Source organism: Gopherus evgoodei, chromosome 2 (assembly GCF_007399415.2).
Source record: "Gopherus evgoodei ecotype Sinaloan lineage chromosome 2, rGopEvg1_v1.p, whole genome shotgun sequence".
NCBI lineage: Eukaryota > Metazoa > Chordata > Testudines > Testudinidae > Gopherus > Gopherus evgoodei.
In genome coordinates this window covers 199,568,744-199,586,662 of record NC_044323.1, presented here as the reverse complement: position 1 = coordinate 199,586,662, position 17,919 = coordinate 199,568,744, and the positions used below count along the sequence as shown (strand labels likewise).

Below are 17,919 nucleotides of genomic sequence, written 5' to 3'. Positions count from 1 at the left end.
GGTAAACAGAGGCTAGGGACACCATCCCTGCTCATCCTGGCTAATAGCCATTGATGGACCTATCCTCCAGGAATTTATCTAGTTCTTTTTTGAACCCTGCTATAGTCTTGGCCTTGAACTCTGATACAGTCTGTGTAAATCCCACTCACCTTCCTCATCCATGTACTTCCACTGAAGTCAGAGGTCCTACTTGTATGGGTGAGTCAACAGGATTTGGTCAATATGGTAATGACCTTAGGTCTGTAATGACCTAGAGCTAGACTCAAACCATTGATATACCAAAGAAATGTTCCTATCCATTACCAATCCCCTGGATTATTTAGTCCTGCTTCCCCTAATACATCCTTCTATTTAACTCCTAAATGAAACATACACACAGGTCTCAGATATGGGTTTGCAATGGACATTCTCCTAAGTAGCATACATATTTTTCCAGCTCACTGCTTGCCCTGCCTGTTAACTTAGATTTTTATACATTGAGGGTTCTAGCCTAGAATTTCAGTACGAAGGCATTCAACATTCACTTGATTGGAGACCCTCTTGATATGTCTACACTGCAGCTGGGAGAATGCCTCCCAGCCAAGATAAACAAATACATGCTAATTCGGCTCAAGCTAGCATGCTAAAAATAACAGCATGGAAGTAGTATTAAGGGTGGCAGTTTGGGCTAGTCACTGAGCTCAGATCCAGGAGGTCAGTTAGGCTTGGACATAGGTGGCTAGTTCATGGTGCAATGTTCATACGCCTCTATTTTCAGCACACTAACTCAAGGTAAGCTAGTGTCTTTTCCTGTCTGGGCTGGGAGGCATACTCCCTGCAACAGCACAGACATACCCTCTGACAAGTACTTATTGTGGTAGTGAAGTCATGTGACTAACTCAGAAATCATTTAAAATTTATCAGCTGATCTATTTTAAATTAAAAGTAGCTGGAGAGTTGCCATACCATTAGATTTCAGGCCTCCCACAGTTTATTTTACTTATAACTAGCTGTTAATTAAAAGATAATTTTCAAAGTATTGATTTCTTCAACCTAAAACAACAGATTGAGTACCTTATTATTTTTCCATCTTCTCATCTGCCCCGGGCACAAAAGAATGATTAAAAGATAGGGCAGTTGTCAAAGCCTGGAAGCCTAATTTTAGAATACTTGATCAAACAGTGGGCCAAGTTCTGCTTTCGCTTACACCAATGCAACTTGGCTATATTTCAGCGGAGTTACACAGAGGCAACAGAACAGAGGATGAGAGCCAACTGAATGCATATTTGAATGGTAGGGAGAGCTGACAGATTTTTTCTCCCCATTTTTTCCAAATTTAGACAAAAATGGGGGGAGGGGAAGTTATCAAGTTTTCTTAAAACAATTTTTCATGTTTTTGTCAAAAACAGTATTTTGTTTTCAGTTTAAGGTTTTCTGATTAAAAACTCACTTATCTCATGAAAACAGGTATTTTTGCATGAACATTTCCACTGCATTGAAAAGCTATTTTCTGTTAAAACACAACTGACAGACTTTTTTCCCCAACCAGCTCTAATTATAGTTACGTAGTTTCTAAAATGCTACCGAAATCCATAAACTGTTATGCAGGTGACCTCACAGAAATGTAGACACATTTGATTACATTTTGATCCTGCACTCTTTTCATTCACAGACCACACAACTTGAAGTCAATGGATACTTTTTTGTATGACTGGACTGCAAAACTGGTGAACCCACTGGACAATGGAGGCATGATACATGAAAAAGCAGGTTTGAATATGATCAGTATGAAGCTCTGGGACACTGCATTTTTAGTAATATTTTAACTGTATACAGCCTAAAAAAATAAAAATTCAAATCTTCTGACCTGGGATTTCTGGATTGTTTTGTTAAGTGTTCTATAGAAATTAGGCCCCCACAACACTGCAGAGCCTCACTTGCTCTGATATTCTTTCCTTCTGTGAGATTAATCCAGTCCCATAAGCTACTTTTATACATAGTGCTCTGTTGTTTAGTTGACATATGCTCTTTTCTTCCCAGCAAGTAGAAATGTTCTCTATCATAGGGGTTCTCTGTTAGCAGTTTTGAAGCAAAAGCACCATGTGCTCAGTTTCCTTAGAATATATAACAATATTGTGTTATTTTAAGCTCCCGTAATGCATGCAATTAGAATTTTGAAACCTTAGGACTATGGCTTTCAGTCATTACTTTCTTTAGATTCATTCTTTTTTTTCTTTTAATTTTTGTGCTTTTGATATAACTCTCTTCCCAAAGAATCTAATTCTCCCCAGTCATGTACCTAGTAGAGTCAATTACATCTGTACAAAGGGGTATAAAATATTACCAAACCCAAACAGGAGAACATTATAGTTGGTTTAACTTCAGAAGATGCAAGACTGTGGATAATTAGGTCCTAAATCTTGAGTATGCCAGAATAAATGATAGTAGTGACATGTATTATCAGCCAAAGGGCATGAGATAACCCTATATGCTGAAAGCTGCAGGGACGACCTACTGATCCTTGAGTGTTCCCCTTTTCACCTCAGCCCATCAAAAAGAGCTGGTTTAAAATCTATTTGTAGCCTTTCATGCAGCACTATCAAGAAGGGATTTTTATATTCTTTCCTACTTCCCCCCAAAACGCAGTCAATCCTGAGTCTTTGAGCAATCCTAAAACAGATGACAGAGGAAAGCCTTTCTATTTGTTCTGATTCAAGATCATAAATCCTGAGAAGAAAAGCAAATGCTCTGTCTGTCAAATAAAAGCAATGATGTTGGCAACAAGGCAACAATTTTACATATGACTGATAACAGAGAGATAGAGAGAAAAAAAACTGATTTGAGAGAATGATAGTCGGGATCCAAAATTTCACTTACATGTTAGTGTACATTAACAAACTTTAATATTTCTTTTAACATGACATTCTACCTAGCCAGAGGTAAGACCCAGGAAAGAAGAAGAGAAAAAGCAGCTCCGAGTCTCTATTATAATCAAAGGAAAGTGACAGGCAAGTTATGGTTAGTGAGACTGCAACATAGCAACAGCTTTATCACACCAGAGGCACATGTTGACATAATAAGGAATGGCTGAGAAAGAGTCACTTTTATCTAGGTCAGAACAAGAGATCACAAAAGGATGCAGAGGGTGCAAAAAATCTGTGTGTGGGGGGGGGAACAGCAGGAAAAAAGGGGAGAACATCAGCAAGATGTTTAATATTAAACATCAGCAAGAGAATTGCAATCTGTAGAGAGAAACTCATTACATCTTGACATTGCCTAATGCTTGTCACCCAAATATATGGTAATTACTCTACTGTTATATTTCAATATAATAGCACAAAACTCTGATTCCAGCTCCTACAAACAAAACTAAGCACATTTCATGACAACTTCATTAGTAATGGGGAAAAAATAACACAGACGGTAAAGAAAGCAGATGTCTCTGACATCATCTATGGTTTGATTTACACATCTGAAGATATTTACAGTATGTATGCATTTCAAAAGACTGCTGAGTATGATAAATTAGGACAATTTCAACATTGTCTTTTTTTAAAAAAAAAGAACATTGTGAAAAGAAAAAAATATATATATGACTCAAGGAAAAACACAATTGCCGCATGACGAAGATATTACCAAAAGCAAATATTCACCCCACAAAGGGTATGTATTTCCAAATCAATGTGACATTTCAGTGCAGATTTAAAGAAACAAAAATCATATTTTAAAATAATCAGATGCTTGAAAGAAATTACTGAGATTAATTGTCATCCAAGCCTGGAATAGGAGAGAGAAACCTCATAGAAGTGACTCAACGCAAAGAGCTACCTTGACCAGCCATAAGATGTTGCTGGCAGATCTAGTATACAGAAAAGCTAATCATCCCTTGATGAAACACGGGTCTGGAGATTTATCTGGGCTCTTCTAATCACTACATTCCCACCTGATATTAATATATTACCACTGATGATGATGACATCAAATGTTTGCATTGACAGGAACTCATACACCTTTGCCACTGGAATTAGTGAGAGTTATGCACAATGGTCAGCTAAAAAGAGAAGAGACTTCATAGTGTGTTACAACAAACAAAGAAGGATGGAGGAGTCTTACTGAGAAAAGAGGAAGTTCATTCAGATTCTCTTAGCTAAGAGGAGCTGCACAGAGCAGCAGCATCAGTGGCGAGAGCATTAGCAGCTTTGAAAATCCAGGAGCAGTTTAATATTGTGGAGCACCGTTGGAGTTTCACAGGATCCTTTAGAAACCTCTCAGCTAATTTTTAACTGATAGATTTATGGGGTTTTATGGGTTTTGTGGATTTCTTGTGATGGTTTCCCTCTCCCACCCATCCCCAAAGTTCATTTAGTGCTCAGAGAAGGTGCCAGATTGATGGAACTGGAGATTGAAGTCTTCTCTTTATCTACAGAATAGTTACAGGAAGAACTCATCCTCGTAAAACCCTACCAAAGAGCTTCAGTTCTGGAGGAACCATATCACATACCATTCAGTTTCTATGCCGTGTCAGCCCTTGGCCTGTCTGCTGAGACTCCTAAAAAGGGGCCAGATTTACTAGAACACCAACTCAAGTGATGAACAACAGATTTAAATCCCAGTTTTACTCAGTTTATGGCTCCTTTGCCCTATTGGGGTAGCAAGTGGCCAGAATATACCTGCAAATCTGATCCCATTACGAAGTGGGCTGAGACCAACAACTCATTTCATATAGGCCACCAAACAGCCATCAGATGGTAACTACTTTGGGCAACTACCCACTCGTGCTGGAGTCAAACTGTTCACCTGGAAGTGCAAGGCTCCATAGTTTATTACCAATCCCTTGAGCTATCCATTCCCCAGCTGGTAGATTTGTAAAGGTTCACACAGCTTTATTTGAAAGGCAGCAAAAGTAGTTATAAGTGTTTGTTTTTAAAAATCCTGCTAGAACAAATATCTATTTTTTAAATAAATCTTTCTGCATGTAACAGACTGTACACACATTTTACAAGAATAAACAAACTCTCTAATTCTTATTCACACACTGAGGAGTTGGGGATCATTAGTGCAAACTACTGCTGACCTGCAGCATTTAAACTGTAAACTTTGGGTATCCTAAGTGGTCCATCAAGGTACAACAGATGTCCTCAATCAGTCTAATTTCTTCAATAGGCATTTTTTGTTCCCAGGCATGAATACTAGTTGGTGATATTTCACCTTCATAAGGAAGGTAGAAAAGATTGGTGGAGGTGGCAAACAATATTTGGTTTAAGCTAGCAGGAGACAGAGGAATACCAAGGAAAGCATAAATTGCTTCAGCTGTCTTCTGAGGAGAGCTCACAATATCTTCAAACTTGACCAGCTGATAATTTGTCTGCAGCAGATCCCCATTTACTCGCAGCGCTGCTGCTGTGTTTGCTAGCCACAAATGGGACAGCACAGAAACTGCATTTGACCTAGAATCCAAGAGTTCTTCCCTCAGTGATTCATATTCAAAGGCATAGCGTGAATGTAAACCACACTTTTCTTTCCCGCCTTCCACTTTAAACAGCATAGCTAAGTGCTCTGGAACATTTTTCAAGGAGTAAAGACTTGGCTTACTTTTATACAACATTGAGTAGATCCATGCCCGAGGGTCCCTTACTACATACAATGCCCTCATTGAGGGACCTATGATTTCTTGAAAGAAAGGAAGCTTTGATGTCCAGCTCCCACTACTTAAACTAAGTACAGGACGTGCATATGGATAATAGGCAAGGTGTCTCCTCAGTTCCCTAATGTATTCAGCATCTTTGTCTAATTTTCCTCTTGTTCTGCTTCTTTGTTCTGACAAAGACTCTCTCTTTCTGGACCTTCTCTTTTTGTCCTTACTTCTGGTAGAATGCTGAGCTAATTTATTTCTGCTGGCTTCATGTAAATGAATATTTTGTAAATGCAGTTTTGTGTCTTGGACTAGGGATTGGAGCCAGCCTCGGAGTAGACGGAAACGGCCACTTTGGATATCAGAAGCCTTCCATTCACATGCATCTACAAATGAGTCAATTTCAAGTTCAGTTTCAGGGATATCAAGGTAAGTTGTAGGGATTCTGATGTATATGAAATCACTGCTGTTAAAAAAAAGTTGCTTTAAAATGTCTGCTCCGGAACTGGGAAGTGAGGTAATTACCACATCTGGCAAAACAACAGGGTTTCCTTCTAATTGTTTGGCTGTATTGCCTGTATTTGGGTCTACATTTATGATGTCACTGCTCCATTTTGCACAGATAGGCTGAGTGCAAGTGCTCCATACATCCACCAGCTCAATAAACCACAGTGTGATAACCAGTATTAGTATCCAGCGCAACAACTTGCTGAAGGAAATGTAAAACCGCCACTGAAAAGCCAGTATTACCAAACTAATGCCCAAAACTAATCCTGCTATTATATTCACTTTGAATCCAAATGGGAAAACTGTTCTGTTATTTGTTATCTGTTCTTGTACAGCTTCAGTGCCTAGACCAAATTTGATAACTTTGTTTTGATCAGCTACCTTGGCAAAGCCACCAAATCCCAAATAATTGAACCTTGTCCTCAGACTGTGATATTCAGTCACAATGGAGACAATATTTTCAGTGTTGTTGACATTTAGAAAAATTTGAAATCCATATTTGGAATCATCTATGAATCTGCAGTTAGAAACATTAACATACGGTCCATAGAACACATATGCAACTCTTGTAACAGTGGTTTTCATGGGAAAGGTAACATTTATGAACTGAGTCCACCGCTTTTTGAACTCTGCTGCTTGCTCTGCCTCTTGTATCCTGGCAACAGGACTATTCCCATGATGATCAAACCAAAACATCTTATAGTGAGCATCCCACACATCCATCATGGCTCCACTATATTTGTTCATAAACTTATAGGGTATATATTTAAAATCAATGTCAAGATTATGAAAGAAGGCACTGACAGAGCTGAGGGGAGAGTCTGTCTCCTTCTCAATATGGTCTACTACTAGCAATGTCTGAGCATTTAGGAGTAGCAAAGTACGATACACGCTTTTCAGTTTCATTGCAGAAGAGTAGGCAGATGCTGCCTCACCACTCACAAACATCATCTCCTCATACTGAGAAGCTGTTATAATCTCCCCAGCTGAGTCTCCAGCCTCATCACCAATCCACTTAAGCCACTGTGCACACTCCCCAAGTTGTCCCTCCCAAGGCTGATTACACTGACTTGTAGGAGATGGAGCAAACACCAGTACATTATTCAAGTGGCTGAACTTGGGTCCATATAGGGCCTCAGATACAAACACCTGTCCATTGGGGGCAAAAGTAAAGGAGTTCTGATCTGGATGTTCATGTCCTGGATTGAAACTCCTCCATCCATCAATCCAGGAATATGGCTGAAAATGAACTATGTCATAGACTGCACGGCCACCAAGCTTTCCGGATTTAAAGGACACAAAGGTGTTGGTCTGAGTATTTGGCAACCCAGCCCCATAAGTAACAACTCCCCAGTTAGGAAACACATGCATCTTAGCAGTGCCATAGTCAGGGGGAGGTTGAGGAGTTAGCTCTGCAGCATACCAGATGTATTCAGTGTGAAGTGTGCTCCACCTTTGTGCAGTGGATGGCACCATTGGGCCATCCTTGGGCCTGTGCTTTCTAATCTGTTGTGCCAGCCAATTGCCAGCTCCATTCTTCATTACAAACTTATCCAGGAAAACCAGCTGGCTTTCAGGGCCATAAAACCAGTTATAATTAGAATCTGCTATGCCCACAGTCCTTTGATAGCCTGGTAACAGTGTGGCATAATAAAACCAAAAGTGCATTTTCAGCCAATTGTTTTCTAGGTTATTAATACCAAAATGGCGCTGGGCCAGGAAAACATATTGGGTTACTGACTTAGCTGTGTAACTGCCGTAAGCTACTCCTTCGTCCAAAGAGCCATCTACAATGTGATTGAGCAGAAACATGGTTTTTTCCATCACATCAACAACGGCATGTTTCCAAATATTTGTCTGAGATTTTTTGTCCACCCCAGTAACCAGGGCACCTGTGAGCAGTGCTAGCATATTAGTGGCTTGGTGGTTATGGAGAAGTTGCTTTCCCCATGAGCGGACTTTTGAATATTCGTACATTTCCTCACTCACAATCCAGATCTTCTTTAGATATTTTTGTCTTCTGATGTTATCCAGTGAGCCATATAAGAAGTCAAAAGCAGTGGCAAAACCTGTTAAGGAGTGACCAAGTGGCACTTCATCTCCTGGAGCATTCTCAACCAGCCAGTCTTTGTAGCCAGCCATTCTGTCCATGTATTCTAAAACAAATTCAAAGGCAGCTTTATCTTCTGGGCATAGCAAACAATAAAAAGCTAAGGGAGGCAGATTGTTACCATAAATCTCATTCCACTTTGCAGCAAAATCAGCATGCTTGGGTGGAGGTAGGTAGTATGATGGGCTGGACAGCATAGCTGTCACTGCACCTCTGATAGCTCTGAACAGATGTAAATGGCTTGTACGAGACTTTTGCCTCAGTGCTTGGATATCTTCGGCATCAAAATATAAGCTTGGATGAAGAATAGTTTTTTTCAGCTTCTGGTTGGCACTGAAATCTTGCAGTTTTTGTTTCTCATTCTGATACACATTTTCTGTGAAAGTCACCCAGTCAGAGTAATTGCTTACAGATTCTTCAAAAGTGGAGAGAGCAAACATCACTAACGCTAGAAATAAAATATGTAGTGTAAACATAAGAGCCATGATCCATTAGGCAGCTCCTTCCCTTCAAGGATACATCTTTACAAAACACAGTGTTAAGATGTCAAATGTTGATTCAGCTAATATAACAGTGTACACTTAAGGCATTTTTGCTTAAAAACAAAAGAATAAGATAGACTCGCTCCTCAGCTTATCTGAAGTACAGTACTGAAAACAAAACAAAGGATTTCTGAAAAGTTGAACCACAGATGCCTTGTCTGTACTTTGCACAGCTACAACAGTAAAGCATAACACATAAAACTAAAAGGAAGGTAAAGTCTCTATATTTTCCATGTGAAACACAATCTGATTAAATAAGTCAAGGGACTAAAAAACGTAGTATCTTTTTTTGCTGAAAAGCACTGGAAAATGACCCCAAAAATTGAATTTAAAATAACTGAATTCACACAAAAATCCTTTCCCGTCACATTCTGATAAAATGCCATTCCTAGAGTAGGAAAAAATTGCACTGATGATGAAATCATTACATTTATTCAGGACAATGTTTTGTTTTTGCCGAAGTAGAAATGCTCAGTACTTTCTACAATAGACTCAGATGTCAAATTTACTCCCCCTAGCCTTCCTGTTCTCTCGTTTGTATAAAAAAAAAATTCTTCTTCATAGGCTTGAGAGTGTGAAAGTGGAGGAGGAAAACAATAACATTTCTCCATTAGCCTCTCTCTCTGGAAAAAAAAATATTTCTAATTCCTGTTCATGTCTATTTGTGGAAGGTTTGTTTGGATGCATACGCATAAAACACACAATATGCTCTCATGTCGTCTTCTATTATCTTCATTTCATCTTCAACTAGTGAAATCCAACCTATGTCCCAATGGTTCTGATTATTCTATTCTTCCCATCACGAAGTAAAAGTAAAACACTTGAAAGGAGTACAAAGCCAGTGTTTTTCAACCAAAAGTGCTATTTCAGTTTTCCGTTGGCTTTGCATATTCGATCCTTTCTGTGGAAACACAAAAGTTCTCTGATGTAGTACAGATCTCAAAATACATTCTACAAATATTTAAAATGCATCAGAAAGAATCCGCAGGTTCTCATCTACAGTAAATATTAAGGCTAGAAAGAAGCAGTAAAAGAACAACCTTGTCAAAGTCTGCTCACTAAATTAGCTTCAGAATCAAAGTAGAATTAACTCATGATCTGAGTTTCTATTTTATTTTATTTTTACTTTTTCCAAGTTATCTGAAACTGCAAGGCCTGATATATTATTTTATCTTTTTACATTAGCAGAGTTCATGTGAACTAATGCAACTGTAATACTCCGTTAGAAATAAAGAATCAGGCTTATTTTCCAAACAACAGTTCCAGTATGTGTCTGTGTATTCTCCTAATCATTTTAAAAAAGTTAAGATTTAACGTTTTCCCAAGTTTCTCAACCCTTTATTTTTACAGAACCTAAATCATACAAGCACACATACGGGATGCCCTGCTTCTCAGGGTGAAGCCTATTTTTCCTAGGGCTCTTCTCCTTAAGGGAACATATATCAAAAGTTTGATATTACGCCTTGTGCACTATACTCCTTACCAGTGTGGCCACACAGTGTATATTTGACTGAAGCCATCAGAGGGAGCTATGAACCAATTCGTGCACAGCGGAATTTTTCCCTTTGCTTATGTTGGCTTTGGACAACTTAACAAGTTTCGGTTGCAAACTGCATCAGACCTCTCACGCTACTTCTGTGACAAAATCCTCCCCATCTCTCCTATTTTTTGCACTTACGCGTGTTTTAAAATATAAGGCCATCAGCTTACCTTAGCAGCCTCTCTTGCCAGTGTCCCACTCCATGCGGACAGAGCAGCAGAGCTTGTGGCAGAAGAACTGAGGAAAGTGTTGAAAAGAAAAGAGCAGGCTGCGGTGTAGTTTTCTCGGGCCCCCCTCGCCTCTTCTCCTTTCGGTTTGCACCGAGAGCTCAACTTCAGACAGGATCGACTGAACTTCAGCTATTTGTCAGAAAGCTCTGCCCCGCAGCAGGGCCGGGGGGCCCGCGCCCTTCATCAACGCGTGGACTGACTTCTGTTTGTTGTTAATACTTCTCATTACAAGTGCAGGCAGATCTCTTTCTCGCTCTCTCTCCAATAGTGTTCAAACTGCTGCCCAGAAAGATCGAGCGGGCCGGGGCGGAGGGGGCAGCCAGTGCTACAAAATAATCGCCGAGGGCGAGGATCCGGGAGGGAGAAAACACAACACGACTCCCCAGAAGAGTTAGCTACACATGCGGGAGGCTGGGATGCCCTTTTGCCCGGGGGAGCAGCTCTAGCTGCCGCTGCGGGCGAGCCGGTGGCTGTCCCCAGAGCGGAGCCTCCTCTTCTGCCTAGCAAGCCGATGGCACCACCGCCTCTGCGCCTCGCCGTGCAGCCCAGCAGCTGGTGCTGGGAGTCGAGAGACAGCTGTGGAGAGGAGTGAGAAGGAGGCAGAGCGGCGGCGGCGGCAGCATTGCCAAGGCGGGCGGAGCTAAGCCGGCTACCAGCCCGGGCTGCTCTTGCTTTGCTTCTGCTCCAGCTCCCCCGGCGGCCCGAATGGGCATGTGCGAAGGGTGCGTGCAGAGCTCCTGCCTGTGCCTTGCCCCGAGAGCCCCAGCCCTGCGGGAGGTAGGGGCGTGGGGAAGGAGGGAGAGGGATGCTGCGGAGGATAAGGAGATGAGTGCGTGGAGGGGCAGATTGTGGGTGGAGGGAAGGGCAAAATGAAGGGCGAATGGGCGGGCAGCGGGTCTGGAGGAGAGAGGGAAGGATGGGAGTAGACACTAGGGACACTGAGGGTCTTAGGAGCAAATCAGATAGTCAAGTTAGTAGAGATAAACAGCTGTTACGCCTGCTTGAAAGGAGCCTGTCTGAGACATTCAGCCTCCTGGTTACCTGTCATAAGATCATAATATTCAGTATAGATACATAACTCCTTAAGTCAATGGCAAAACTCTCACTGTCTGCAGTGAAGCTAGGATTTAACTCTGTGACCTAGGGACCTCCTGGTGCCAAGCTGGCAGAGGGCACAGGAGGTACAAGTTTTACATGGACCCACTGAGTCAGATACATGCATAATAATTCTCTAACTGGTAATATGCAAGATCTCTACTGAGAGCCAGTAGCCCACTGAGAGGCATGTACGGATAATATTTAAGGCAGTGGTCTGCAACACAGTGCCCATGGGTACCATGGCACCCGCCAGGGCATCTGTGTGTGCCCGCATACTGTCCGGTGGGCAAGCATCTGCCGAAATGCCTCCGAGAAGCAGCATCATCCAGAGGCGTCGCTACCGAAATGCTGATTTTCAGCGGCATTTCGGCGGCGATGCTTCTGGAAGACACTGCTTCTCGGCAGCATTTCGGCAGCGACTGCCATTGACGTTGCCGCTTCTCGGCGGCATTTTGGTGGATGCTCATCCGCCAGCCACGGTCCTTGGTGGCTCATCGTCTGGCACCCACCAGATGAAAAAGGTTGGGGACAACTTATTTAAGGAGTTATATATCTATATCAGTGGTTCTCAACCAGGGGTACTTGTACCCCTCGGGGTACGCAGAGGTCTTCCAAGGAATACATCAACTCATCTAGATATTTTTCTAGTTTTACAACAGGCTACATGAAAAGCACTGGAGAGGTCAGTACAAACTAAAATTTCATGCAAAGACTTGTTTATACTGCTGTACATACTATACACTGAAATGTAAGTACACTATTTATATTCCAATGTATTTATTTTTTATAATTATATGGTAAAAATGAGAAAGTAAGCAATCTTTCAATAATAGTGTACTGTGACACTTTTTTATGTCTGATTTTGTAAGCAAGTAATTTTCAAGTGAGGTATAACTTGGGGGTATGCAAGACAAATTAGACTCCTAAAAAGGCATACAGTAGTCTGGAAAGGTTGAGAGCCACTGATCTATATTGATAATTAGGTTTTTATGGCAGGTAACCAAGAGATGACATGTCTCAGACAGGTTCCTTTCAAGCAGGAGGAAACAGACTTTTATCTTTCTGTCTCGTCATGTGGTGCATTGGACATTGTACATCTCATACTGGATGCCTGTTTGCATACTTAGCCAAATGCAAATGGTGAGATTGTAAAATCTTCATGAGAGGAAATGTACAGGAAGATACAAACAGCAGGAAAGGATCCTGTTTACAAGTAAAGACAATGTACTGTTGGAGTACATCTGGGACGCAAGAGATACCCATTGTCTTTTTCGCCAAGGAGTCAAGCTGAACAGTGTACTTGTCTCATGAACAGCAGATCACAGCCAAGCCTGGCTGCAAAATGCTGGAAGAACTTTGGGAGAGCGTTGCTCTGTAAAACATGAAAGTACCAAGTGTAGGCTCTAGAAAATGTGTTATGACTTTATTTGATATGTAAACATTTGTTTCCAGTATTTCTACTTGGTATTATTTGAATCTCTACTCTGTTAAATAAACTTATATTTGTTTTCACTATGAACATATCTAAGTGCCGTGTGTTGAGCAAATTGGTGTTCTGAGGTGAAACAGCAAGCGGGGGTGTACTGTTTCTTTGAAAGCAATGTATCTGTGAATGCTGTGAGTGTCCTCTGGAACAGGCTGGACACTCCAGGGAGAAGCTTAGAAAGCTGAGGGCTTGGTGCTAACCTGTAGAGAGAGAGCTGGGCCTGCATGGCCTAGAGGGGAATATTTATGTTGTGCGTGGCCGGTGGAGTCAGGGAACTGACACACGGTAGGCACAAACAAGGTTTCCCCATGGTCAGGTGGTACTGAGGTGCCTCACAGCCCTGGATACTGCCAGGAAGTGTCAAACATTCACAGACTCAAACTCCTCCTACAAGTCCAGAGCAGCTGCTTGCCTGCCCTAAAATAAGGAACAGTGAAATAGTTAACAATGAGGATCACTGCACTGACTTTATACTTCAGACTCAACAAGCCAAAGAGATGATGGGGAATACCATACCTCTTTAATCCGTTGTCTTTATCTTGTTTTCACCTCAGGCAGATCAGGTTCCATTAGTTCAGGTTAGTAGTATGATTTGTATTACTGTAGCACAGTGTTTCCCAAACTTGGGACGCTGCTTGTTTAGGGAAAGCCCCTGGTAGGCTGGGACAGTTTGTTTATCTGCCGCATCTGCAGGTTTGGCCAGTCAAGGCTCCCACTGGCCGTGGTTCACTGCTCCAGGCCAATGAGAGCTGCTGGAAGTGGCAGCCAGTACGTCCCTTGGCCTATGCCACTTCCAGCAGCTCCAATTGGCCTGTAGCAGTGATCAGCCAGACCTGCAGACGCGACAGGTAAACAAACTGGTCCGGCCTGCCAGGGGCTTTCCCTAAACAAGCGGCGTTCCAAGTTTGGGAAACACTGCTATAGCACATAAGAGTCATACGCCAGGACTTTATTGTGCTAAATGCTACACAAACAGAACAATAGAGTGATCCTTGCCATAAAGAGTTTACAATCTAAGTATAAGACAAGAGATAACAGTTGGATACAGACAGGCAGAGGACTACAATGAAACTATAGAACAAATCTACTCTTTATGTTTATCAGAGAATATGCACCAATATAGGGACACCAGGATTATCAACAAGTGCATATTCAGGAAACAGAATTTACCTGCTGCTGCAGAAATCACAGGTTTCTACCCCTTGTAATACCTACTTAGCAATAGTAGAGCTTATGTTTTCCAGCAAGTCAATAGAGGGCAATGTAATTACAAACCGATATATTAGAGCATGTCATTTCAATACAGGACAGTAAACAAACTAGTATGTTACATACAATCTGCATACAAAAATATAGTTCTCCACAATACACTACTCTTTAATAAATAATCTATTTTCTGATTTTTTTTAATCTGTGTTACTCATCAGTGATTTAGCCCTCTACAATTTGGTGCCTTATGAAACAAAGATAATTTGTTGTTTAATTAGAAATAAAGAATGCAGTAATGTACGTGCTTGTGTTTTAATTCTTAATTTAAAAGGGTTAACATTTTCATAGTATCTTACCTTTTATGCCAGCGTAGTATAAATAGTGCAGGCATGAATTATGCATTAACTATAATGCTAAGCATAGCCAATGAGTTCACTTTTAATCTGATATCCTAGTTTTAAATGTGATTAACTCGTTACGCAGAAAAAGTATTTTTTCCCCACAACCATAAAGGTCTAGAAGTTTTGTTACCATTAAAATAAAAGCTTACATGTTTCAGAAATTAAGGGGGCACCAGAGAAGTACCTGTATACCACTAAGTACTGGATTAGTCTAACCCCTCTTCGTAACATTTTCTACAGTGAAGACCTATTTCTATGATGCACTGGAATGGCTCCTGGTCAGCGTTAACTCTATGGTCTTGTTTTTGAGTGCCTTACTGAAGTGGAAAATGCCTACCTCTCAACCTATTCATGGTCACTCATAAAAATAAGCCAATGGATACTATTCTGTGCCCAGCTGGCTCCCAGTAAACTCCTGTGGACCATTGGTAATAATGGAAATATAATCAGGTCCCTGATTTGGTCTGCAGTTTGGGTTCTTGGTTAGGACATTAGGGTCCATGTTTCTAACTGCCTGGTATAATAAAAAGCTGTTCCTTTGAGTTTAAGTGTTCAACCGAGAGAAAAGAGAAGGAGTGAGATCTTTTGAAATGTTACTAATCACTGTATTTATATGCTGTACCTCAGAGGAAAAGTGTTTTAATCAAATTGATCATGAGTCACTTGATCACGAGTCATGACCTGTCCCACGCACAGCCTATTTCCTTCTTCATTTTTCCTTTTTTCCCCATGATATTTTAGTCAATACAGTTTTATGCTTGAATATTTCTTAAGAAATGCTTTTTAAAACAAAGCACTTAATTGCATAACCATCTAATCTTGAGAAGAATATATGAATATATAATGCTACTTGGCCTGCATTCTGGAGAAAACGTTAAATGAAGTAAACTATTGTAGGGCTTCTGATTTTTGGTTTTAACCAATGTGCACTGAAAAAAGTTTCAGATTTCACAAAAGAAAAGTACCCACTCAACATTGGAAATTGTTACTTGTATGTAAGGGCTTGTCTACGTGAAACAGTATTTTGCGCTATGGGGGTGTGATTTCTATAGTGCACTACTGCAGTGGTTCTCAAAGCCAGTCCGCCGCTTGTTCAGAGAAAGCCCCTTGCGGGCCGGGCCAATTTGTTTACCTGCTGCGTCCTCAGTTTTGGCTGATCGTGGCTCCCATTGGCCGCGGTTTGCTGCTCCAGGCCAATGGGGCCTGCTGGAAGTGGCGTGGGCTGAGGGATGTGCTGGCCGGGATGTTGAACTGTGCAACATAAGGTACATTCAGAAGTATGATCACTGAAAATAAATTGTGAATGCCCAACATGGTCACCAAGGGCTCAACTTTTCCATTGAAACATAGCTCCTCCATGAGCAGTGAGGCTTTGTACCACCCTCAAGATGTGCTATCTATGTAGCTTAGGATTTTGCACTGGCAATCATTATCCTAGTAGTGAAGTCTGAATTCCTCAAGCAACATGCTCCTCATGCACAGGGGCAACATGCCTAAAGCCACATGACATTTCATGTGGTTACACTTTATGTGCAGTATTCCCACCACTTTTGAGATGCCATGAATCCAGAGGAAGAGAGCAGCCCCTTTTGTCCCCTGATTACAGGGTGGCAGCTGTGGCTGGCCAGACGTACAAGGGAGGTTTGTTGCACTCTCTCACCAGCTGCACTCATGTAAGCTACAGTCAAGCCTCAAATTAGGTAAGATATAATGATCTAAGTAGACATCTGAGGCTTAGTCCAGCTTTCATTGAAATCAATGGAAAGATTATTATTATTGAGAGTGTAACCGGACTCTTTGAGGACTCATGAGCAATGCTGAGTGAGGAACCTCCATAAAATCATGGCCACTTGGTGAAAAGTTCTATTGAAGAGGAAGAATTTAAAAATAAAGAGGGAGAGCTATTCTGAAACATCATCACAATAAAGTCTTGGCATCAGGTTACTTTTAGACTAATAATTTTCAGTTTACACTGATGGGGATGAGCAGATCCAACAGACTGGTTGTGACTCAAATTTCAGAGGAGTCAGATTAAAATAATCAGCGGTACTAGTCCTGGTAATAAACAAATTCTTTGGTTAAAATGAGTTTAAAAATTGTTCTGTCATTCTGTTGCTGTTAGTGGTATGGGGCCAGTAAAAGTCAAGGTCATTTTCAGAACCAGTAATTGTTAACAATCTTCCTATCTGAGACCTATTTATAGAAGAATGCTGGGAAACTGTCAATGAAGTGTGTCATACTGTGGCATTTTTAAGTATTCCTCATGACTTGATACAGGCTTAAAAAAAGCTGCTTTATGGCTGCCAGCAGGAAAGACACATGTTTTACAAAATGAGAAAATGAGGTTTGACTGAAACAGAAGATTGCCCGTGACATCATTTTAGTGTATTAATATAAGAAATAATGGGTCATCATTAGAGATGTGCTCGGGTGTACTGCCCAGCACTGATACCAAAATCAGCCATCTGAAAGATCTTGAATATGCTAGTGATGTGATTTTGCTTGAGAACAGGCCAAATGCTAACAGATGGAAGTGAAGAGAGGGGATAAAGAATCAGCTAGCCTGCAACAAAATGTTTGCCAGTGTCAAAAAAGGACTTAAAATATGTTAGTAAATGATGAAAGTGTTGACACTGATGACTTCATGTATGCTACATTAATATAGAAGATAAGCAAAGCAGTCAGAGAGATATGGTGTTTGTATAAGAGGAACAGAAGAATCACACTATTAACCAAGAAAGGTGTTTGGGTTTTTTTGGGGTTTTTTTTGGTGAATCAGTTATCAGGGTTGCTGATAAATACTAGAGAAAGCTAGACTTTTTTGAAAAGGAAAAATATGCAGAGTATAAAAGATTGATATGTGAGATGTATTTTTTTAGGGTAAAGTGCCAACACAATGGCCAAGGAAAAGTGTAATTACTGTGGAGTATGTAGAACATTTGATGATGCTGTTTTAAATATTTTTCTAATTACCAAAGCAGAACATCTGATGATGCTGTTTTAAATATTTTTCTAATTACCAAAGACTAATTAGAAAACAACTAATTTTATTACTACTAGATTAATTTAACTGAGCTTACCTGAAACAACACAAGCAAGCTGGAGAAGACGAATTCTATTTTTTGTTTCATTTCCCAAAGACTCCACACAACAAAGCTTGCAGAAGGGTACTGAATTACAAATGT

General features: G+C 40.8%; 1 protein-coding gene across 1 annotated transcript; it reads right to left on the bottom strand.

Annotated features, from left to right (window-relative positions):
* Nucleotides 1-51: 51 nt before the first annotated feature.
* DSEL (dermatan sulfate epimerase like) lies at nucleotides 52-11,230 on the bottom strand. The gene is made up of 2 exons (XM_030552676.1): nucleotides 10,481-11,230; nucleotides 52-9,671 (listed from the first exon to the last, which is right to left on the bottom strand). Exon 2 carries the CDS (start codon nucleotides 8,711-8,713, stop codon nucleotides 5,063-5,065), a length of 3,651 nt encoding a protein of 1,216 aa, XP_030408536.1. The 5' UTR covers nucleotides 8,714-9,671; nucleotides 10,481-11,230; the 3' UTR covers nucleotides 52-5,062.
* Between the last annotated feature and the right edge of the window lie 6,689 nt (nucleotides 11,231-17,919).

What these genes read in the sequence shown, in the direction of transcription:
- DSEL (XM_030552676.1), bottom strand. Translation starts at nt 8,713, where the DNA reads ATGGCTCTTATGTTTACACTACATATTTTATTTCTAGCGTTAGTGATG.